General features: G+C 42.8%; 1 protein-coding gene across 4 annotated transcripts in view; it reads right to left on the reverse strand.

Moving 5' to 3' along the window:
• Positions 1 to 24945, reverse strand: part of DMXL2 (Dmx like 2) — a 151631-nt gene that overhangs the window by 33785 nt on the left and 92901 nt on the right. For 2 of the 4 annotated variants that reach the window (XM_089782037.1, XM_075897232.2), the window contains exons 24-28: positions 13761 to 14857; positions 11318 to 11509; positions 6040 to 6116; positions 5049 to 5176; positions 1815 to 2063 (exon numbers count right to left, since the gene is read on the reverse strand). In XM_089782037.1, coding sequence (XP_089638163.1) covers positions 1815 to 2063; positions 5049 to 5176; positions 6040 to 6116; positions 11318 to 11509; positions 13761 to 14857 — 1743 coding nt within the window. Of the gene's footprint in view, positions 1 to 1814; positions 2064 to 5048; positions 5180 to 6039; positions 6117 to 11317; positions 11510 to 13760; positions 14858 to 24945 lie in introns of all 4 variants that reach the window. The other 2 variants (XM_089782035.1, XM_075897231.2) reach the window with 1 other exon arrangement.

Consider the following 24945-nt stretch of genomic DNA (forward strand, 5'->3'; position numbering starts at 1 on the left):
CTGGTAGATATACAGAAGCTACTATGACAATTGTCATCCTTGTTAGAAGTGTTTGAGATGGCAAGGCTGAGGTAGAAATACAGCAGTGGTGGGCCAGTGTGGACACTTGAATTGCATTCTGTGTTATGACAGAAATGGCCCATAATCCCGCTAGTCTTCTCTGCTCTTTGTTTAGAACTCATCGGTTTGTCCTGCAGGCATGCGCATATCCCCTTTCAGAGCTCTGTTTTGGATAGCCTGCATGCTGCGTTGATTCGCTCTGGGACCCAGAGCAAACCAGTCAGATGAAACGCTTGTGCTAGTGAACACACAGAGACAGAGATAGAAATGTAGCCGTGTTAGTCTGGTGTAGATGAAACAAAATGCAGGACAATGTAGCACTTTAAAGACTAACAAGATGATTTATTAGATGATGAGCTTTCGTGGGCCAGACCCACTTCCTCAGATCAAATAGTGGAAGAAAATAGTCACAACCATATATACCAAAGGATACAATTAAAAAAAATGAACATATGAAAAAGACAAATCACATGTCAGAACAGAAGGGGGATGCAGGGCGGGGGGGGAAAGTCCCCCTTCTGTTCTGACATGTGATTTGTCCTTTTCATATGTGTTCATTTTTTTAATTGTATCCTTTGGTATATATGGTTGTGACTATTTTCTTCCACTATTTGATCTGAGGAAGTGGGTCTGGCCCACGAAAGCTCATCATCTAAAATAAACCATCTTGTTAAGTCTTTAAAGTGCTACATAGTCCTGTATTTTGTTACAGAGACAGAGAGAGAGAGTGAGATTGCTGGGCTAAGTACCAGGGAGGAAAGCAGGGGATGGTGGGGCTGATATCAGGGTTTCCCTCTCCCCCTGTCTCAGGAAGGGTTGTTTCCTGCTGCTTTTTGAACTTACAAGACAGCATGCTGACATCCCCCAAACACACTTCTCCCCATCCTGTGTACACATACACTCCGTCACACACTTCCCCCAACTTATTTTGAAAAGCAGCTGTCAATGTAGCAGGATGACCATGGAGCAATGGGATTGGGAAACCTGCATCATGTGATGCTGACTGCACTATTCGGCATTGCAAACCTTTCCCAAGCCACCCTGCAGCCAGTTGCACAGTGGGATAGCTATTGAAAGAGCTGCTAATGTGGACATGCCCCAACGTCACAAGCAGCACAGCATGGATGCACAACAGTGATTTCCCCTCAGTGCTCTGTGAACAGCTCTATAACTATCAGTGTTTTATATCTACCAGTGTAGACATGGCCTAAGTCTACAGATAATTTTAACTAACTGATTTCAAGTTTGGAGAGATCAGAAACCACATGCCTCAAACTTATCCCTTTTCATGCAAACAGAAGAACAACTATGCCAGAGAAGTAAAGACTTTAGACTTTACTATGCCAATTGCTCAACACCTTTTTTCATTGCATCAATAACAGTAATATTTATATCATATTTTAGGACCTATAACGTGTTATGTGCAATTTATGAAGACAATGCTGATTTCTGAGAGTTAAGTATCTCTCCCTCCCCAACTTAAATAACCTTGGATAAAAGTTGTATTTTTGCCTATCTATACTGATAATTTTAAGATTCGCATTACATTTCCTCAGTCTGATTAAGCAAGTTCTAAAGATACCTTTTCCCTGGAGAAGGGTAAGAGCTGATGATATCAGACACATACTAACAAAACATGATTTTAAAACAATGAACCTGAAATCTAAAAAGAAGGGAATTAAATTCTTCCCCTTTCCCAAAGTTATATACATGCACATTATTGGTCTGAAATTTAATCAACGCAAACTAAATACCTGGAATATTTTCAGATTGTCTTCGGGGCTTCACAACAAGTTTCACACCTCCCCCAAAGACAGCAGCCCACATTCGACTGTTCAAGGGATGGGCTGCTAACCGAAACAATTCATTGCAAGAATTAGTAGCAAGGGCATGTATCAGGAGACTTAGGTATACAGCTATAACAGCTTCACAAAGTAAAACGTTTAACTTTGGTTGGTCTTCATCTTGGGCTGAACTTAAGAGATTTATAAGTGAGCTCACCCCTGCAAAGATAAAAAAAGAAAAGATGTAACTTAAGAAGCTGGCAGAAGTACAAAAACATTAATATTTCTCTTATATTCATGTCAAGCTAAACAAAAAGTTCTGAGTGGTCATTTAGTTCTTTGATCTAAACTACCTGGTCAGGAAAAAATATCCCCCCAAGTCAGGTTTTTCATCCTACTCTGCCTGTGGGTCACTTGCTAGGATTATCTGGGTATATATCATTTAAGCATATGTCTGCTATTACAAGGATCTTGGGCACTGGTGCATGTCGGTGCCTCCTCTCTGCTTGTGGCAGATAATAGTTTAATTTCCAGTGAACTGTAATACTTTGGTTTAATTTCATCTGTTGAGTTTAATGAGTCGGTGCTGGATGGTGTTGCTGGCCTGCGATATTCAGGAGGTCAGACTAGATGGACCTGATGGTCCTTTCTGGCCTTAAACTCTGTGGCATGATAGTGCTGAGACTTTTTGAAAGTGTGCCTCTTTTTCCTGCAAATAATACAGGTAGTTCAGTGATATCCATGAGGTTCTAGGAGTCAGACTCATCCCCTTTACTCTTGCACCATGAGTATTATGTATGTAAACAATAAATTATTATTGGATTAATTATAATGCCTTGTTCAACTTTACAGAATACATACCTAGAATCTAAGGAGGACATAGCCAAAATATCCAAGGAACTTCTCTTATATGGTACAGATTAGGGCAGGGTCGGCAACCTATGGCTCGCGAGCCAAATATGGCTCTTTTGAAGTTGTAGCACAGCACCTCCCCCCGGCTCCCCCTGCAGCAGGGAGCCCATGCTGGCACTACAGCAGTCCTGGGCAAAACAATCCGGCTTGCAGACACAGCAGAGAACCCCGAGGCAGACTCCCCTGCTCCCACACACCACTCAGAAAAGCGGCTGCAGGGCCGTTTATTTTTCACAAACTGTGAGCTGGAAGGGGAGAGGGGAGCGGTGCTTCATGGCTGCTTCCACCACCAGCACAATCCCAGCCTGTGCGGGGCAGGGGGGCATGGTAGACTCCTAAGAAACATGCTGGCTGTCTCACTGGTAAGTCTCCTGGCCAGAGCCTGCCTCTGGCACCCCAGCCCCTCCCCCTCCCTTCCTTCCATCCCTCTGCTCCCCTAACCCACATAACTCAAACTCTCTGCTCCCATTCTGAGCCCATGCTGCCTCCAAGACCTTGAATGCTGATCCCCTACTCCGATCACAAACCCCTCAAAACTCATGCTCCCTAATCCATTGCCTCAGGTCACAACTGCCTCCTTCACCCGAACTCAGTGGCCCCCAGCCCAATAAAGGTTCCCAGCCCCTGCAATAAAAACAATGTTGAAACCTTTTGCATTGGACATAATATTTTACTTTATTTAAAAACGAAGCCTGGCCAACAAGCCCCCAGTTGGGGCCCAGTCCCGATTTAGCCACAATGTCAACCTTGTTCCCTGAGCCCATAATACACCTGAATCCCCTACCCTGAGCCCTTACACCTGCATCCCAAGACTCCTACAACCCCAGTCTCCTGCCATAACACTCCTGAACCCCACACACATTCCCCAACTCTGTGTCCTGAGCCCATCATACACCCAAACCCTCTGCTCTGAGCCCCTCATTCACCCAAGCCCTCTGCTCTGAGCCCCTCATACAACTCAACCCAGACTCTTGCACCCAGCCATAAGACTGACAGAAGATAGCCTGAACGTGTGCATGAAGCTGGATTTGAGCAGTTATGATGTAAACTTCAAAGAAATGCATGAAAATATGCAACAGAAATCCCATTAAATAAAGTCTGAGTACAAATTTTCATTTATGCCATTATTAATCATAATGTGAATTATCAATAATATCAAGTTGTGTATTTTCAATCATGCAAATAGGCATTCTTATATGGCTCTTTGTTGACCACCTGTTCTGAATGTTGATGTAGTTTGGCTCTTTTGTTTGAAAAGGCTGCCTACCCCTGGATTAGGGGAATGGTCATTCCAAGAAAAGAAAACATCAGGTAACAGAGGAACACTGGCACGTTTTGTCACCAAAAGCTGCCTTGTGGTGACAAAACAGTGAGAGCGTTTACACTACAATGCGACTTTTGTTGGAAAAAGCTTCGAGCCCAGCAAGAGATTTTTATCTTTTCCCCTCCCTTTACTGTCAACAAATAGCCAGGGTGGATTCTGCTGTGTATTTTGTCCAAGAAATTGGCTTTTACCAGTGTCTTACAATGCCTGTCCTGATGGTTGCTCTCAGTGTTTTGTGGTTTCTGTTGCCCTGCAGGCATGCACCCCTGTCCTTTCAAAACTCCAGGAAGTATCTGACTGCAGAGTGAGCTGCTTCAATTGGGGAACAAAGAATAAATCCCTGGAATGCTTCACAGCAGTCTGCTGCTGTAGGGGTAGGGTTGCAGAGACTGCTGTGCTGCTTTGACATTCCACAGTATCAGCTTTGCCTTCCCACAACACTGCTCTGTGGGAAGATTACCCACGTTGCTTTGCTCTCTCTGTCAACAGGGTGCTAGCACTGTGGCCATGAAAAGTCAACAATGGGAAGCATAAAAACTGGTCTGATGAGTTTTCACTTTTGTCGACTTTTGCATGTCGACAGCACTTTTGTCACAAAACCTTCCCTTTGGAGACATAGCTTAAGTTTAGATTCTAGATCCTGATCTTTCTCTCTCTGAAGATATCTGGAGTACAGAGAGCATCTTTCTGTTCCAATAAGTAACCCATTAGTTAAATGCTGATGAAATTCACCCAAGAGTTAAAAAGAAGCAGGAATGCAAAACAGATTTTTGTGTAAGGGAAGCATATCTGCATCTTCAGCTGACTAACGTATGCTTGCCTTGAACACTAAGCCCAGTGCATTTGTAGATGTCAGTGCACATTATAAGTAATTAAAAATACAAAGAAATTATGGAGTGAAATGCAGAATAGAGCGGAGACTTCTGAAAAAGTGGAGCTGGCATACTCCACAACTTAGTTTTTCTCACCAGGCCATTGAGCAGGAGTTGAATTTGGTGTTGCATGTTCTTCAATGCTTTCTGTCCTCAGTCTGCGTCGATCACTCAAAAGTAGTCCTTGATAAATCATTCCTGTAAACTGATTTGTTTCTGTTTGACTGCTAAACACAAATTAATTTTTCTAATGAGAGGATTTCAGAACATTCTTGTAATAAAGTATAGTATATATGGCAAGTTATTTTCATTTTTATTTTTTCAGAAAAATATATTTCAAATTCTATATCGCATGTAGGTGCAGTTTTACAACACTGAGTAAATTCATTATATTTGTATAGTGTAAAAAGCTAACTTTTAGTGCCAAAAAATCTTCAAAAGTCTGCATGCAATGTCTTACATTCTGGGCTCTCCGTCTTTGGGCATGAGAAAAATGTTTATTTTCAAAGATTTCAGTAATCAGAAAATGTGTTGAGAAAATTGCAAAATGCCCTCACATCTGCAGATGTATTCATTCTCTCTTATTTTCAGAGATGGCCATATAACTATTATCCTCATCTTTCAGGTACAAGAAGAAATTGCTCCTATACATCAATATGCCCACTGTGGAAAATTGCCTTAAGTGTTCTCGTTCTAATAGAGTTTCAATCATAGATTGAGTGACTAGAGATTATTATTCTTACTTGGTGCCAGAAATCTAATAAACAATTTCTGGTATTAAACTTCAGTCATCTAAAATTGTCTGGACAAATGGAAAGCACCCATATAGTTTGTCTTGAAAATGTTACGAGAAAGTAACAATAACTGTAGCTGCATTCATGCCACAATTTCTTCATAATGCATACGCTGTATTATATACATGTTTGCATAAAGTTTTGTGCATTGAACTTAGGTTTGGGTCTCTGCACACTAGTGTATATGAGCTTGATTCACGTTTTTACATAAATGCATAAAGAACCAATATTTTGAAAGCTGTAAAAAACAAAACCATGTTTTAATATTACAGTAAGAAGAGCTCAATTTTTACCTGTAGCTGTGGCTGTCACATAAAGCTTGGTAAATAGAGGCAGAAAGTGAAGCTGCTAGTGAATGAAGTGTATACACCTAAAATGAAATAACCCAATATTAAATTTTATAAGAAAAGCTGAAGGAAAGTGCAATTTTCCTTAAGCTCAGAATGAACAAATTACGTGAGATTGAGTAGTGAGAAAATCTGAATGTTAAGCACAAATACTGAGTTAATGAGTTATACATCACATGCAGAAAGGAATTACTGTGATTTATTTTATTCATGCAATATACCTGTTTGACACTTACATACAAATTGTTTGAACTAAATTAGCCTCACACACGATTCTATTACATTTAATAATGCAATCAAAGCCCTTCTCCCCAACATGCCTAATGCTCTAATGACTGATGCTCTAATTATATAAATGTCAAAATAATTTAAATTACACTGAAACAGAATTACTACCATCAGTGAGTACAGAGTGAATAACTACAATTTTCTTTTATACAATATCCTGCCCATGCTGACTGGTCATAGGTTCTGATCTATATCAATAATACACCATTATTTCTCAGTATATGTAAATAAATCCCTGTACTCTGGCTAGTAATGACTGTTAGCTGAGAATACAAAGAGCTATATAACTACTATATGAATATTTTGCAATTCTGCAATAACTGTACTGCACATATGCACAGCTCTAATCTCACAACTATAATCACCCTTCTCTAAGGGCATATTTACACTGCACCCATAGGTCGAAATAAAATACGCAATTTGAGCTATGCAAATTGGCATCTTATTTCGATCTAATTTTGAAATAGCTTATTTTGAATTCAAAATAAACTGCTATTGCAAAACGTCCCTTAGCACAGGGACTTCAGAATAGCGAGTCTGTTATTTTGAAATTTATTTCAAAGTAATTGACTGGTTCAAAAGACATGGAATAGCTATTTCGGGATACCTCCACTATCCTGAAATAGCACCACAGTCTAGACCCTACCCTAACAGTTCTCTCACTTAACTTTGTGGAAGTCTGCCAGCTAAGACAATACTTCAGCTTCTCACTGCCTACAACTGAAGCAGAAATCTTCCAATATTTACATAAAACAATGAAAAATAGACCCCCAAATAACAAAGAAAATGGTACTGTTGCAATGCTGGAGTCTTTATTTATTTAAAAATAAAATATTTAACTTATGTCCATCTCCTCTTTCATCCTTCCTCTTGGTCAGCAAGACCCTTGCCCTCAGAATAACTTATATTATTTATTCTGTTGGCTGGAAAATGCTGTATTTTGTTTCTCAATTAGTTTTTAAACAAAATGCACATTTATTATGGGGACTTGCTGAGCTGTAGTGCAGAAAGGAAAGTAGCAAAATGGAGAGAAAAGGAGAAAATGAGAGATGATCAGCTGGACAGGAAACACCAGAAAGATTTTTTTATATTGTTTTTCAACAAATTTAGCAACCCATTTTATTTTCCAGTGTTTTCTTTCTTTCTGTTTAAATGTCAATATTGAATTAAAATTAATATAATAATTTGAAAGTAATTCAGATTTTTTGTCTAATAAACTCTGAGCACTTTGTCATCTGTGTTTACTTACTCAGAACACATTGGGCATTTAGCTTGAGAGTTTCTTCAGCTCAAAATATGGTGCCCAAATTTTCAGAATTTGTAAATCAACATAACATCATTAAAATCAACAATTTATGGCAATTTTATCAAGGCTGGGCTTTATATCTGAGTTAAGAGACTGCCCTTTCAAGTCAGAATACTTTTGAAAGAAGAAGACGATGATGGGTGGTCATGGTCGGAGACTCCTTCCTAAGAGGGACTGAGCCATCCATCTGCCGTCCAGACCTGGAATCTCGAGAGGTGTGCTGCTTACCGGGAGCTCGTATTCAGGATGTGACTGAGAGGCTTACCATACTGATCAATCCTTCGGATCGCTACCCCTTCCTGCTTCTCCACGTGGGAACTAACGATACGGCCAAGAATGACTTTGAGCAGGTTACTGCAGATTATGTAGAGCTGGGGAGAAGGATCCAAGAATTCAGAGTGCAAGTGGTGTTCTTGTCCATCCTCCCTGTTGAAGGGAAAGGACTGAGCAGGGATCGTCGAATTGAGGAAGTAAATGCGTGGTTGCGCAGGTGGTGTCGCAGAGAGGTCTTTGGTTTCTTCGACCATGGGACTCTGTTCTGGGCACAAGGATTGTTAGGAAGAGATGGGATCCACCTAACCAAGAGAAGAAGGAGCATCTTCGCAGGCAGGCTTGCAAACCTAGCGAGGAGGGCTTTAAACTAGGTTCATTGGGGGACGGTGACCAAAACCCTGAGCGGAATGGGAAAGTCGGGTACCAGGAAGAAATGCAAAGAGGAATGAGCAAGAAAGGAGGACCCCTGATTCAAATGGAGAAGATAGGGCGATCAACTGGTTATCTGAGGTGTTTGTACATTAATGCGAGGAGCCTGGGCAACAAACAGGAAGAACTGGAGGCCCTAGCCCAGTCCAAGAAATATGATTTAATTCGGATAACAGAGACTTGGTGGGATGACTCGCATGACTGGAGCGCTGTCATGAAAGGGTATAGACTGGTCAGGAAGAACAAGCAGGGGAGAAAAGGAGGAGGAGTTGCACTACACAAAAGAGAGCACTATGATTGCTCTGCACTCCAGTATATAGAGGGAGAAAAACCTGTTGAGAGTCTATGGGTTAAGTTTAGAGGGGCAAACAACAGCAGTGATGTTGTGGTTGGTGTCTGCTATAGGCCACCGAATCAGGTGGATGAGGTAGATGAGGCTTTCTTCAGAAGTCTTATTGAAGGCACAGAAAGAAACCATCCCGATGAGTAGCAAGAGAGGCAAACATGGTAGGAGACCAGATTGGCTTATAGGGGAAATCCTTGGTGAACTCAAGCACAAAAAGGAAGCTTACAAAAAGTGGAAACTTGGACAAATGACCAGAGAGGGGTTTAAATGTATAGCTCGAGAATGCCATGGGGTTATCAGGAAGGTGAAAGCACAAATGAGATTGCGACTGGCTAAGGATGTGTAAGATAACAAGAAAGGTTTCTACAGGCATGTTAACAAGAAGGTGATTAGAGAGGGTGTGCGGCCCCTACTGGATGAAGGAGGTAACCTAACCTAGTGACACATGATGTGGGGAAAGCTGAAGTACTCAATGCTTTCTTTGCCTCTGTATTCATGGACAAAGGTGGGCTCCCAGACTAATGCGCTAAGTGATGCAAGATGGGATGAAGATGGACAGCCCTTGGTGGGTAAAGTACAGGTTAGGAACTATTTAGAAAAGCTAAACGTACACAAATCCATGGGTCCGGACTTAATGCATCCGAGGGTACTGAGGGAGTTGGCAAATGTCATTGAGGACCCTTTGGCCATTATCTTTGAAAAGTCGTGGAGATCGGGAGAAATCCTGGATGATTGGAAAAAGGCAAATGTAGTGCCCATCTTCAAAAAAGGGAAGAAGGACGATCCAGGGAACTATAGTTAGTCTTACCTCGGTCCCTGGAAAAATCATGGAAGGGATCCTTAAGGAATCAATTTTGAAGCACTTGGAAGAGAGGAAAGTGATTAGGAATAGTCAGCATGGATTCACAAAGGGCAAGTCGTGCCTGACCAACCTGATTAGCTTCTATGATGAGGTAACTGGCTCTGTGGACGTGGGAAAGTCAGTGGATGTGATATATCTTGACTTTAGCAAAGCTTCTGTCACGGTCTCCCACAATATTCTTGCCAGCAAGTTAAGGGAATGTGGATTGGATAAATGGACGGTAAGATGGCTAGAAGGCCAGGCCCAGCGGGTAGTGATCAACGGCTCAATGTCAGGATGGAGGTCGGTTTCTAGAGGAGTGCCCCAAGGTTCGGTTCCAGGACCGGTTTTGTTCAATATCTTCATTAATGACCTGGATCAGGGGATGGATTGCACTCTCAGCAAGTTTGCAGATGACACTAAGCTAAGGGGAGAGGTCGATACACTTGAGGGCAGAGATAGGATCCGAGTGACTTAGACAAATTGGAGGATTGGGCCACAAGAAATCTGATGAGGTTCAACAAGGTCAAGTGCAGAGTCCTGCACTTAGGATGGAAGAATCCCAAACACTGTTACAGACTGGGGACCAATCAGCTAAGTAGCAGTTCTGCAGAAAAGGACATGGGGGTTACAGTGGATGAGAAGCTGGATATGAGTCAACAGTGTGCCCTTGAGGCCAAGAAGGCTAATGGCATATTAGGTTGCATTAAGAGGAGCATTGCCAGCAGATCCAGAGATGTCATTATTCCCCTTTATTCGGCTCTGGTGAGGCCACATCTGGAGTAATGTCCCCAGTTCTGGGCCCCCCACTACAAAAAGGATGTGGACACATTGGAGAGGGTCCAGCGGAGGATAACCAAAATGATTAGGGGGCTGGAGCATATGACCTACGAGGAGAGGCTGAGGGAGTTGGGTCTGTTTAGTCTGCAGAAGCGCAGAGTGAGGGGGAATTTGATAGCAGCCTTCAACTTCCTGAAGGGAGGTTCCAAAGAGGATGGAGAGAGGCTGTTCTCAGTAGTGACAGATGGCAGAACAAGGAGCTATGGTCTTAAGTTGTGGTGGGAGAGGTCCAGGTTGGATATTAGGAAAAACTATTTCACTAGGAGATTGGTGAAGCACTGGAATGGGTTACCTAGGGAAGTAGTGGAGTCTCCATCCCTAGAGGTGTTTAAGTCTCGGCTTGACAAAGCCCTGGCTGGGTTGATTTAGTTGGGATTCGTCCTGCCTAGAACAGGGGGCTAAGACCTGATGACCTTCTGAGGTCTCTTCCAGTTCTTTGATTCTATGATTTTAGGACTTTCTACAATATATAACTGTTTAATTTCACCTAGGCATTGTTGCTGGTCAGCTCTGCAACTATTTGTTTTATTGATCAATAGAAACTCTTGGATTCAATGATGTATCAAAGGTCCAGATTTGGGATTAGCTTTTTGGTCACTTATGATCTGAATTAAAAGGTTTTTGCACTAGTGAATGGATGGGAGGGAAACATCTAAGTGCCAAGATATCAATATTTACTAGATTATGAGGTATATCTCCTCAAAATTTGAAAGACTGAGTTTGATTTTTCTTGAGACTACCTTTATTGCTCAAGTCAGAATCATCACTTGTGAATAATGTGGCCCATATAAAACTCCTCTCATGTGATTACAAATGCCCATCTCACCATAAACATATAAATAGCCATGACATTTCTTTTTTCACATTCAAAGAGAGGTTTTTTTCTTCTTTTTGGTCTTACCTTTACATCTTCAATATTAGGATGGGGTGGAAATTTCAGCTGCACTATGGTGTAAAGAATGTCATGGATGTGGTTATTTAAGTACAGCACAGGGTTGGCTATTACAGTTTTTGTTGAAGCAATACTTGCAGAAAGCAGTGGTAGTGTTGTGGGTAATGGAAGGGGAGACTGAAGTTGTTTTACTGTAGTTTCCTGTGTAAAAAAAAATACAGTTGGTAAGATGGTTACATAGCTGAGAACAGAAATAGAGCACAGATGTACAACCGTAATGATTAAACAGAGTAATCTTTCTTCACCTCTATCTGTACAATATGGATGTAATTTTATGCTCATTGAGATCTACAGCAAAGCTCTCATTGACTTGAACGGTCCAGGTTCAGGGAATAACATACATTCAACTTCTCCAATACTTTTTGATTCCCAGCCGGAAGACAAAATCACTAGCTCTAAGTAATGTGTGTTAGCATTTGGGATATAATAGGATAACCATTTACACAGTTATGCAATAAGCTTGTGCTTATTGGTTAGAGTGAACAGTTACATGCAGGCTCACACACTGTTCACAGTGAGCTGGCTGCCGCCGTGTGCTGCTGGCTCGGTATTAGAGCCCGCAGCATGGATGTCAGCAGCTGGCTCTCTGGGAGTGGGGCGGGAGCCAATATGCACCAGGAGCTGGGCAGCAACACAGGATGGCAGCTGGCTCCCTAGGAGCAGGGCCAGGAAGCGGGAGCCAATATGCATTGGGAGCCAGCTTAACATTTTCAACAGTTACAGAGTTACAAAATTACTGCTTTTTAACATCCCTAGTTAGCATGATTTAATGCTAAACACTGCTACAATAAAAGCATAATAACAATAACTTGAGTGGCGGTCTTATTATTTTTAAACTCAAACCTCCAAGTAGCATAAGTAAATTTGCACTTTTACAGTATCTTCTATGTGAGGACCTCCAACTATTTTACAAACGACATATTAAAACCTCACAACACTCCTATAATCCTAATATTATTCCTATTTTAAATATGAAAAAAATTGAAACAAAGTTAAATGACTTGTCCATCATCACACAGGAATTCTGTTACTGAACGGGAAATAAATCCATATTGCAGTCCTAAGCTTTAACTGCAAGATTCTTTCCCTAGCATGAAATTAATACAGAAAATGCCAGGTTCTGCTTAGGGACATTATACTATTTGATTTTTGTCTTTTTAATGACACACACAAAATCATTTGTATTCTCATGGCTTTATTAGCAAGCCACAAATAGCTCATTGGCAACATTCAAGCTCAGAGAGGGCAGAGGCAGGGTGGCAGTGAAGCCCCATGGCCAGGGGTCAGGATTGAAGCCCCCCTGCCTCTTCCACCAAATGCCTCTCCATCCCCGTTTAGTCAATGCTGGCCCCTCTGCTGCCACCGGAGTCCCATAGCCAGTGGCAGCAGAGGGGCTAGCACTGACCTCCCCTGGTCCAGCAAATTCCCTGATTTGGGACAGGTCAGCTCCCGAGGGTGCTGGACGAAGGAGATCCAACCTGTATATAGGTGGACAAAATACAATAACCCAAACTGGAATGTATCTAGAATACTGAATCTTAATACTTAGATACTATCTTAAATGCTATTCAGAGAGATGACTTTGAACACTCTAAACTTGAAAATTGTGAAATAGGAACTTTAATAATTATAGATGGCCAGTATCCAGATTTAAGATTTATACAAAAGCAGCATCACAAAATACCACTCTGTGCCCCTAACTCCATCTGGGGCATTAGAACTTTATAGACTGAATTACTAACCTAACCATAGTAGTCTAGAAAGGTCTGATCTAAGTATAGGTTGAGCCTCTTTTGTCCAGCACTCCCTGGTCTGGCAACATCTGTGGTCTGGAAGGACTACAGATGTTGCTAGACAAGAGAGCCCTGGCTGCAGAGGTTCAGAGAGGTTGGGAGTGGAACTGGTCTGCTTGGCGGCAGCCTGTAGGGGCAGTGACCTGGCTGTAAAGACCTGCTGCCGCGTGTGGGTCCGGGAAACCCTGGGAGCAGTTGCTGTCTCGTGTGAAGCTGCAGGCAGGGAGCAGAGCCCCACAAGTGGGCAAGGGGCAGTGAGCAGAGCTCTGCAAGTGGGTAATGGGCACCAGAGCCAGGCAGGTGAGCCAGGGGAGGTCAGGCCTCCAGGTTCTCCTGGGGCAGCAGCCAGGAGGGGAGCCCCAGGAGAGCCCACATGACTGACCTCTCCTGGTCTGGCAAATTCCCTTGTTGAAGACCACACCAGTCCCAAGGGAGCCAGACCAGGGAGGTTCAACCTGTACTATCCTGGCCTAACCTTGTAAAGGTTGAGTGATTTGACAAAAATCATAGATTGACGTGCTGTGGCTGCAAGACTAAAATTCCTAAACTACTTAAAATGAACTAACCTCAATTTAAAGTCATTTAAGAGATCGTCTTACCTGCTGTGACTCCTGCAGCAAAAATTTGAGCTCCATTCTTACAGATGCTAGACCACCACCTTGTGCTCCATGAAGGCTACAGTAACTGAGGAAAACTCTCAGGAGAGCTTGATTCTTTTGCAGCCACCACTTTCGTCTTTCAGCGTGCTCTCGTTTTGCCTGCAACCTACGTCTTTCTATTTGGTGACGTTCATATGAGCCTATATCTGGCTTATCCACAATTTCTTCATCATCAAGTAGGTCACTGTCTACTTCAGCATATGTTTTACAATAGTCTTTGCCACCTGCTTCATGATTACATATTTTGTGCATAGCAGCAATTTCTTTTTCAAGCCAATTGTACAGCTGGAATCTAAGCTTCCCTCCATCTACTTCATAACCTGTAGCCAAAGTCCTAAGTTCAGTCATTAGGATCTTCAAACAGGCTCTAAACTTCAGTTGTTCAGCAATAACATCAACCTCAATGTCACCTGGATCAGAGTCCTCTCCTTGAGGGGTCTCTAGAACAGTAGTGTGTGCGCTCTTCTCATCTAGTTTTCCATTTTCAGAGTCCAATTTTGAACTTTTCATTGTTAAACCATCATCTTCCTCTTCCTCTGAGACATCTTTGTCTTCACCCCAGTCAAGAGTAAGAGACTCCTCATCGAATTTTACTGCTGGTTGACTCCAGTCAAATTGTGCTGAAGATCCAGTGCTGCTTTCCAAAGCAGATGATACTGAAAATGGCTTTGACCAGTCTATATTTTTACTGTCAGCATCATCACTCACTGCGTGATTTACACCTGTTTTTCTAGTGGGACTTGAACTGGCTTGATCTTTCTTGGTAGAAATGCTGGACTTTTTACTTATTTTTGGAATTTTGGAAAGAACTTCAAGAGCTAAAACAGGGCATCCCACTTTAAAATGAGCATTTGCAGTGGTGAAGAATAATTTTCTCTCTATAAGGTTAATTTTATCAACAAATTTTTTCTCAATTTTCATACCTAAAGTGGCCAAAGTCCCTTTTGGTGAGCTGAAATATCTTCGGATGAGCAAAGGGTGGGTCCGAAGATAATTGTAAAAACTAAACACCACAGGATTGCAGGACTTGACGATAACTGGAGGAATTAAACAAATATTACCTCTACTGAAACATATATACAAATAATTATTATTTTAAGGTTTTACAATCTTGTATTTGCAACTTTCCAAAACCTTACCAAAACAGACTAGCATACCGGTGTGTAAAAAAAACAAAAACAAAAACCCATGGTAATTGGTGTAAGAAAAATGAAAACATGAACTGATTACAGAAAGAATAAGAAGTTATCAGATACTAGCACCTGTTCCTTCTGCCCTATGGGACTCAGGCAGCTCAAATAAAGAGGAAATGGCTAGGCCATTCACCTTGGGATTGCCATAGTGTAGGGAAATGCCTTGGTGGCATAAAATCAGCATTGCTCACAGTCACCCAGCAATTGCCCTGGCCTAGCAACTTTTCCGGGTAATGGCTAGGTTAGGGAACTGAGATGCAGCATTGTTGGAATGCTGACTATAGAAGTAGCCTCCTGAAGATTACTACTGCCTTATATGTAAAGGAGTAGTCAACTAGTTGACTACCCGATAAAAGCCTATGCTTATCAAGTCAACTACTTGCATTTCTGCCCCCCTTGCTGCCTCTGTCTCCATGGTGCCACCCGTTTTCCCCTTCCCCCCACCTCTATCCAAGGAGGGACAGGTACTGCTGCCACAAAACAGCCCCTGTCTGCTTCACAGCAGTAGTCCCTGTTTTTGTGGGTGGGGGGGGGGGCACAAATCTCTGTTGGGACACCACACAAAAGGGCTCAGTTCCAGCTCATGCTGGATGTGGGACAAACTCTGCTCTGCAATTTAAGAATTAGGAGGAGCCAGGGGTCAGGCTGCCCAGCTCCTACTGCCTTTTAAAATGCAGAGCTACAGCAGGGTTTGGTACTGGAGTTGGCACGAGTTGGAACTGAGCTGGGCTGCCTATTGACTAATCTAGTACAGGCAGTCCCCGGGTTATGTACAAGATAGGGACTGTAGGTTTGTTCTTAAGTTGAATTTGTATGTAAGTCGGAACTGGCGTCCAGATTCAGCCGCTGCTGAAACTGACCAGCGGCTGACTACAGGAAGCCTGAGGCAGAGTTGCTCTGCCCCGGGCTTCCTGGAATCAGCCTCTGATCAGTTTCAACAGGCTGAATCTGGATGCCAGTTCCATACAGATTCAACTTAAGAACCCCAGGCGTCCCCAAGTCAGCTGCTGCTGAAACTGATCAGCGGCTGATTCCAGGAAGCCCGGGGCAGAGCAACTCTGCCTCGGGCTTCCTGTAGTCAGCGCTGGTCAGTTTCAGCAGCAGCTGACTTGGGGACGCCTGGGGCAGAGCAGCTGGGGTACTACTGGGTTGCTCCAGTAGCGCCGCTCCTCGGCGCTACTGGACCAACCCAGCAGCACCCCAGCTGCTCTGCCCCAGGCGTCCTGATTCAGCCGCCGCTGAAACTGACCAGTAAATGTCAATGAAAATGGGATAGGTTCAGAAGTGAACACAGGAAAAGAACAAGTTAAAAATTATTTAGAAAAGTTAAATGGAAGCCACCAACGCCTGATGAAGTGCATCCTAGAATACTCAAGGAGCTGATAGAAGACCTGAGGCATTAACTACTATTTTTTAAAAGTCACAGAAGATGGGAGAGATTCCAGATGATTGGGAAAGAGCAGACATAATGCACATCTATAAAAAGGGAAATGCGGATAACCCAGGAAACTACAGACCAATCAACTTCTGTGCCAGAAAAGATAATGGAGCAAATAATTAAGGAATCCCTCCGAAAACATCTAGTCAATAATAAAGTGATAAGTCAGCATGGATTTGTAAAGAACAAATCACATCAAAACAATCAGATAGCTTCCTTTGATTGGATACGAAGCCTTGTGGATAAAGAGGAAGAGGTAGATGTGGTATACCTAGACTTTAGTAAAGCATTTGACATGGTCTTGCCTGACCTTATCAATAAACTAGGGAAATACAACTCAGATGGGGCTACTATAAGGTGGATACATAATTGGCTGGATAGCCATTCTCAGTGAGTAGATATTAATGGTTCACAGTCATGCTGGAAGGGCATAGCAAGTAGGGTTCCAAAGGTTCTGGACAAGCTGGAGAAATGGTCTGAGGTAAATAGGATGGAGTTTAATATGGACAAATGTAAAGTACTCCACTTAGGGAGAAAATCAATTTCACACATACAAATGGGAAGGGATTATCTAGGAATGAGTAATACAAAAAGGGATCTAGGTGTCATAGCAGACTACAAGCTAAATATGAGTCAATGTGACATGGTTGGGGGAAAAAAAGCAAACGTTTTAGGAGTATTGTGAGCAAAACACGAGAAGTAATTAGGCCTCAGCTGGAGTATTGTGTCCAGTTCTGAGCACCACATTTCAGGAAAGAGGTGGAGACACTGGAGAAGGTCCAGCGAAGAGAAACTAGAACAAGTAAAAGTCTAGAAAACATGACCTATGAGGGGAGACTGAAAGAATTGCATTTGTTTAGTTTGGAAAAAGAGAAGACTGAAAGGGGACATGATAGCAGCTTTCAAGTACCTACACAGGTATTACAAGGAGGAGGGAGAAAAATTATTCTCTGATGACAGGACAAAAAGCAGTGGGCTTCATTTGCAGCAAGGAAGGGTTAGGTTGGACATCAGGAAAAGCTTCTTATCGGGGTGGTTAAATACTGTAATAAATTGCCTAGGGAGGTTATGGAATCTCTAGAATTGGAGATATTTAAGAGATCAGATAAATATCTATCAAGGATGATCGAGATGTGCTTGGTCCTGCCATTAGGGCAGGGGACTGGACTTGATGATCTCTTGAGGTCCCTTCAAGTACTAGTATTCTATGATTCTACATCGGGCCATGAATTAGAGCAGTCTCAAGGCTGCTCTAACCTGAAACCTCGGTTGAACCTTCCCCAGGATAAGTGAAGTTGATATAAAGTGACACCTTTGTTCCCAACCCCTCTGGTCTTTCAAAGATCTTATGAATAGGCATATTGCACTGGTCAGTGGATCTTATGAATTAGGCCTATGGTTATTAATGGAGAAAATGTACATTCACTATATATTTTAGAAACTTTGTCTATGCCTGTCCATCTAAGAACTCTTCCTAAAGTTTAAGACCTAGGCCCACCAAATTTGGTATGCTGCTTCCTCTTATCCTAAATTAAAACAAGTGTAGGCTCCCTTTACTATAAGAGCCTCTGACATTTACTGGGAGGATCCTTGGTACTGCAATCATAAAATCATAGAATACGAGAACTGGATGGGACCTCAAGAGATCATCGAGTCCAGTCCCTTGCCCTTGTAGTAGTCAATTGCGGAAGAACTTTGTATGTGATAGTTTAGGGGTGGTGAGGGCTGCATTCTTTCCCCCCTTTCGCTTTTCCCTATATCTGATGAGCCAGAAGCAAGTCTTTGGGAAAATACGCCACTTAAGATAAGTATTGTTGCCGGTATAGCAGGAACAAGTATAAGTAACGGTAAAGGGCAAGAAAGCATAAACAATTCTGTTTACCCTAATGTACTGATCACGTAAACAGGGCCAAAGAACAAGAAGATCCAGATCAGAACCAGATCGATAACTAACAGCTAAGCCCTACATCAACATTAATAAGTAAGCCCTAGAAATTTCCAAACTGCCAAACAAAGCACACACTGGGATGGGATAAATGGTGGGAATGTAAATGCCATCTGGATAAGTTTCATTTATTTCTCTGTAATTTCACTTATTTCTGTTAATTTTCTTCAATTTTAGTCTGTTAAATCCTGTTTCTTTAAGTTGTTACATCAAAGTGTGTTAATTTTAATGTATTCAATTAGATGTATAATATTTATAATTGCTGTTCTGGAGTTAGATCCAGATTATTATTGGAATAAGTTGATTCCTTGAGATTTCCAAGGCACACCATTAAGTGTGTACAGGGGCCAGCCACCTGGGGGCACCACCATTGTATATTCTTTAGGAGCAAAGGACTGCAGAAAAGGGGTGGATAGGGGATCCCCAACTATCCAACATCACCACTGGGCTACTCAGGATCTCCTTTAATGTTAAAAACATCAGGTGCCCAGGCACACAGGTGTGCATGGCCTGCTCCCAAGTAACCCTGGTAGGAAAGAGGGGTTACAAAAGATAAGGGTTTGGTTGTGCCAGGATAATACAATATGCCTAGAATTCAATTGTTTCTCATCAAATGGAAAAGGAGGGGTCTGGGTAGGAGAATGCAGACTGACCACAGGGAGACAGCAAGGGGCCAGAGATGGGGACCAGGAAAGCTATAATCCCATTGGGCCAGGAGTGGAGAAAGGAACAGCTATCTACTATATATTTGAGAGAGTTTATCTGTGTGTCTGTTTAACTATGTCACCTGTCTGTCCCTCATTCAGGGGCCACACCCCTGGCTGTGCCTGCTGCAGCAGCCATGAACAGGCACCTCTCACCTATCCCAAGCTGCTGCAGTGAGAGAAGGTTAGGGTTGTCCTCTCTCTCCTTGGGGCAGCTTGTGTGCTGAAACCCTCACCCCCACCTCAGAACAATGATTTCAATGAAGAAAAACAAAACTTAGTTGAGTTAAGAACCTAAGCAATGCTGGGTTAATCTTCTAGCATTGAGTTATATATACTACTTATTTTCCACAAGTTTTAAAAAGACATATTCCTGAAAAACAAATATGAAGTAATGAAACCAAGCAACTGCTCCTTAGTTCCCCATTTGTTTTATAGTAGTATTAAAAAACACTCCCTACTTACACCTCCCACCTCCGCAGAGGCCCCTCCTGAAGATTCCAATCGAGAGCTATTGGATTTGGAGTGAGAAACCAAGATCATGAATCCAACCAGTAATTCCCACATGACAACATGGACTATAAATATTTCTACAAGTTGAACTGAAACCTTTATTTAGAAATAAAACATCCTATTTTTAAAAACAGAATAAAGTTGGCCAATATCTAAGGGCCCGTCTAAATTACATTTTTTTTAAAGCAGATATGCAAACTCGGCACTAATTTGCATATCTTCTATTGCATTTTTTAAAGTGGGTCTTTTGAAAGTGAAAGTAGTCTGGATACGGTTTTTGTTTTTTGTTTTTTTGAAAAATACCCCTTTTTTGAAAAACTGCATAAGCCTCCTTTTTTTAGAAAGAGCGTTTTTTTTAAAAAAAGGTTTAAAAAAAAACAAACAAAAAAAAAACCACCCCGCGTCCAGACTATTGTCACTTTTGAAAGACCCACTTTCAAAAATTCAATCGGAAGAAGATATGCAAATTAGCACCAAATTTGCATATCTCCTTTTGGGGAAAAAAAAGTAGTCTAGACATGCCCTAAGAAAATAACAGCTTTGAATGCTATAAGGAGTCCCATTTGTCTCACAACAGCAGCTCAAGACCCAAGAGGAAGAATGCTATGAATATGAAGGGCCTGCTTCCCCTCTATGTTATACCAATTTAACCTCTGTATTATTTTACTGGCTGCTAAGCAGATGGTGTCCTGTTATTCTTGCTTAGCAAACAAATCTTGCTTGTTTTGATGTCACTTTGCCTTTTTATTTCCTACCTTGCCACTGTTTCATCCAGTTAAACAAGGACTCTAAATTTTTTTGGTCGAGGGCTGGCTTTTAGTACAGGACTGTATAGCACCTAGCTCAATGAGGTTGGATCACTGATGATACTAAGACTCATAATACTGTGTTACATAAGGCTAATAGTAATGTTGCAAAGTGTAAAATGAGGCCTACAATGTCACAAAGCTCATAATGTTCGACTTTAATCTGCTTTGTAAGTCTACTGGTGAGTTTTGCTAATGATTTGGGATTTCAGGCAGATTTTTAATATTCATTTTTGAAAGTATTAAACTCAATTTTAGTTGTTCCAAACAATCCTTGGCTCCTAAACAGTCTGAAGTACATGGAAGGTTATTTTTACGAATGTTCTTTCTCACTCTCTTTCTTTCTGGGCTTGGTGGTTATTGTATTGCTGGCTAAAAGGTGACTGGAAATGTGTATGCGACTGCCTGTGCTGACAAAACTTACGTCATGTAGTGGTGTGAATATTCCACCCCCTAAGCAACATACATTACACTGACATAGGCGTTTGTGAGCACAGAGTTATGTTGGTAGGTTTTTTTATGCTGACAGGAGATCTCTCTCCCATTGTTGTAGAGCATGTTCACCGGACGCGCTACACCAGTGCAGTTGTATTTCAGCAGCTGTGCTGCTGTAGGTCTGTATATAAAGTGTGACAGGGCATCTGCCCTGCACTGTCACTTTAACAGTTTAAAACACAGCCCTGGGAGAGGGCTGGAGCAGTGCAGCCAGCAGTTGAGCCAATTATAACCCAGCTGGAGCTATATAAATATAGAAGGGCAGAGACAGATTCACTCTTTCTCCAGCTGTAGAGCAGGAGGGACCTAGCTGCCAGGGAAGCTAGAGACTTTCTGACTTGGAGCAGGGCTGGGGAAGGGCAGGCAGAGCTGGGGAAGCTCTGGCCAGGCAAGCTTCCAGCCTGTAGGGCCTGAAGCAAGGCCTGAGGGTACTAAGGGACACAGCCAAGATAGCAGAAGGCTCACACCCCCTTGCCAATGATGAGTGGCCATTTCAGAGTGCAGTCTGCCCCTGAGGCAAGGAGCAGTAAGAGCACTGAAGCCAGATCTGACCCCTGTTCAATTTCATCTGCCCGTAGCAATTTTCCATACCACAGGCCAAAAACCCTGAACTCTGTGTCTGCCCCCTGTTCCTGCTGCTGGGCTGGAGCTGAAAGCACCAGCTCATAGTGATCAGGGACGCTCCACACACTGTCCTTGCCTGGAAGTGCTAACCCCATAACTCCCATGTGGCCAATGGGAACTGCAGGGCTGATACCTGCAGTTAAGGACAGTGCACAGAGCTACCTGCCCTTCCCAGGAGCCAGTCCAGGAAGTAGCCAGCATGTCCCTGAGGTCTGCCTTAGCCCTGCTGCACCACCAATCAGAAGCTGACTGATGTAAGTGCCCCATACCCCAACCCTCTCCCTCATCTCCATCCCAGATTCAAACTCCTTCCTGGAGCCTACATCCCCAACCCTCCTGCACCCCAACTCGCTTATCATAGAATCATAGAATAATAGGACTGGAAGGGACCTCAAGAGGTCATCGAGTCCAGCCCCCCTCCCTCAAGGCAGGACCAAGCTCCACCTACACCATCCCTGACAGATGTCTATTTAACCTGTTCTTAAATATCTCCAGAGAGGGAGATTCCACCACCTCCCTTGGCAATTTATTCCAATATTTGACCACCCTGACAGTTAGGAATTTTTTCCTAATGTCCAATCTAAACCTTCCCTGCTGCACTTTAAGCCCATTACTCCTTGTCCTGTCCTCAGAAACCAAGAGGAACAAATTTTCTCCTTCCTCCTTGTGACACCCTTTTAGATATTTGAAAACCGCTATCATGTCCCCCCTTAATCTTCTTTTTTCCAAACTAAACAAGCCCAGTTCATGAAGCCTGGCTTCATAGGTCATGTTCTCTAGACCTTTAATCATTCTTGTCGCTCTTCTCTGTACCCTTTCCAATTTCTCCACATCTTTCTTGAAATGTGGCGCCCAGAACTGGACACAGTACTCCAGCTGAGGCCTAACTAGTGCAGAGTAGAGCGGCAGAATGACTTCACGAGTTTTGCTTACAACACACCTGTTGATACAACCTAGAATCATATTTGCTTTTTTTGCAACAGCATCACACTGTTGACTCATATTCAACTTGTGGTCCACTATGACCCCTAGATCCCTTTCTGCCATGCTCCTTCCTAGACAGTCGCTTCCCATCTTGTATGTATGGAACTGATTGTTCCTTCCTAAGTGGAGCACTTTGCATTTCTCTTTATTAAACCTCATCCTGTTTACCTCTGACCATTTCTCTAACTTGCTAAGGTCATTTTGAATTATGTCCCTATCCTCCAAAGAAGTCGCAACCCCACCCAGTTTGGTATCATCTGCAAACTTAATAAGCGTACTCTCTATCCCAATATCTACATCATTGATGAAGATATTGAACAGTACGGGTCCCAAAACAGACCCTTGAGGAACTCCACTTGTTATCCCTTTCCAGCAGGATTTAGAACCGTTAACAACAACTCTCTGACTACGGTTATCCAGCCAATTATGCACCCACCTTATCGTGGCCCCATCTAAGTTATATTTGCCTAGTTTATCAATAAGAATATCATGCGAGACCGTATCAAATGCCTTACTAAAGTCTAGGTATATGACATCCACCGCTTCTCCCTTATCCACAAGGCTCGTTATCTTATCAAAGAAAGCTATCAGATTAGTTTGGCATGACTTGTTCTTCACAAACCCATGCTGGCTATTCCCTATCACTTTATTACCTTCCAAGTGTTTGCATAGGATTTCCTTAATTACCTGCTCCATTATCTTCCCTGGGACAGACGTTAAACTGACCGGTCTATAGTTTCCTGGGTTGTTCTTATTCCTCTTTTTATATATGGGCACAATATTTTCCCTTTTCCAGTCTTCTGGAATCTCCCCTGTCTGCCATGATTTTTCAAAGATCATAGCTAAAGGCTCAGATACCTCCTCTATCAGCTCCTTGAGTATCCTGGGATGCATTTCATCAGGACCTGGTGACTTGCTGACATCTAACTTTCTTAAGTGACTTTTAACTTGTTCTTTGTGTATCCTATCTTCTAAACTTACCGTCTCTCTGCTTGTATTCACTACGTTAGGCACACCTCCAGACTTCTCGGTGAAGACCGAAACAAAGAAGTCATTGAGCATCTCCGCCATTTCCAAGTTTCCTGTTACTGCTTCTCCCTCCTCACTAAGCAGTGGGCCTACCCTGTCCTTGGTCTTCCTCTTGCTTTTAATGGATTTATAAAAAGTCTTCTTGTTTCCCTTTATGCCTGTAGCTAGTTTGATCTCATTTTGTGCCTTTGCCTTTCTAATCTTGCCCCTGCATTCCCGTGTTGCTTGCCTATATTCATCCTTTGTTAGTTGTCCTAGTTTCCATTTTTTATATGACTCCTTTTTTATTTTGAGGTCGTGCAAGATCTCCTTGTTAAGCCAAGCTGGTCTTTTGCCATATTTTCTATCTTTCCTACACAGCGGAATTGTTTGCTTTTGGGCCCTTAACAACGTCCCTTTGAAATACTTCCAACTCTCCTCAGTTGTTTTCCTTCAGTCTTGCTTCCCATGGGACCTTACCTACAAGTTCTCTGAGCTTATCAAAATCTGCCTTCCTGAAATCCATTACCTCAATTGTGCTGGTCTCTCTTCTACCTTTCCTTAAGATCATGAACTCTATTATTTCGTGATCACTTGCCTCACCCCAAAGACCACAGTCCCTCCCCACACTCCAGCCGTTTGCACAGCCCTGAGCACCCCCTTCTCCTGCACCAAAACTTCTGCCCAGACCCTGCATCCCCACTCACTCCTTTAAGCCCACTCCAGCACTCCAAACCCCTAAGCCTCAGCCTGGAGAAGGGATGTTCAATTTAGATTTACTGGCTAATTGAATAGTGAATGAAATTTGCATCAGCTATTTGCTTAGTCGATAAGGGCACCTCTGCCTCTGAAGTGTAGCAACAACCCCAGGGGAAAAGCACTGCGGGGAACACAGGGCCAGTGGGGGAGTCCCCAGCTGATCTGGGATATACGTGGTGCTGCTGCTTTGAACCACCTCCCTTACCCTCCTCCCCACCCTTGCTGCCTCTTTCTGATAGAGGCAGTAAGGGGTGGAAAAAGCAACTAGTCAACTAGCGTGTCAAGTACCTGATAAGCATTTGCTTATCAGATAGTCGACTAGTTGTTCACATCCCTAGCCCAGAGCACCTCCCTGCACCTCAAAGCTCTTATCCCCAGGCCTACCGCAGAGCCCACTCCCTCCCCCCCCCCCCCCCCCAGTTGGAGCTCTCATACTCTCCTGCACCTCACCCCTCTGATCCAGCCTGGATCTTCCTGCCGCATCTTGAACCCCTCCTTTTCGGTCCCATGCCTGAGCCTAAAAGAAGCTCCGAGTCTATGCCTCCTCACTCTGTGTGGCTGTGTGAGATCCATGACTGATTTTTTCTGGGGGTTAGTGGTCCCTGATAGAGAAAAAGTTTCCCATCCCTGGCCTACAAGTTTAGTCCTGCAGTGAT

The sequence above is a fragment of the Pelodiscus sinensis genome, chromosome 14, assembly GCF_052426305.1.
Source record: "Pelodiscus sinensis isolate ZL-2025 chromosome 14, ASM5242630v1, whole genome shotgun sequence".
Lineage (NCBI taxonomy): Eukaryota > Metazoa > Chordata > Testudines > Trionychidae > Pelodiscus > Pelodiscus sinensis.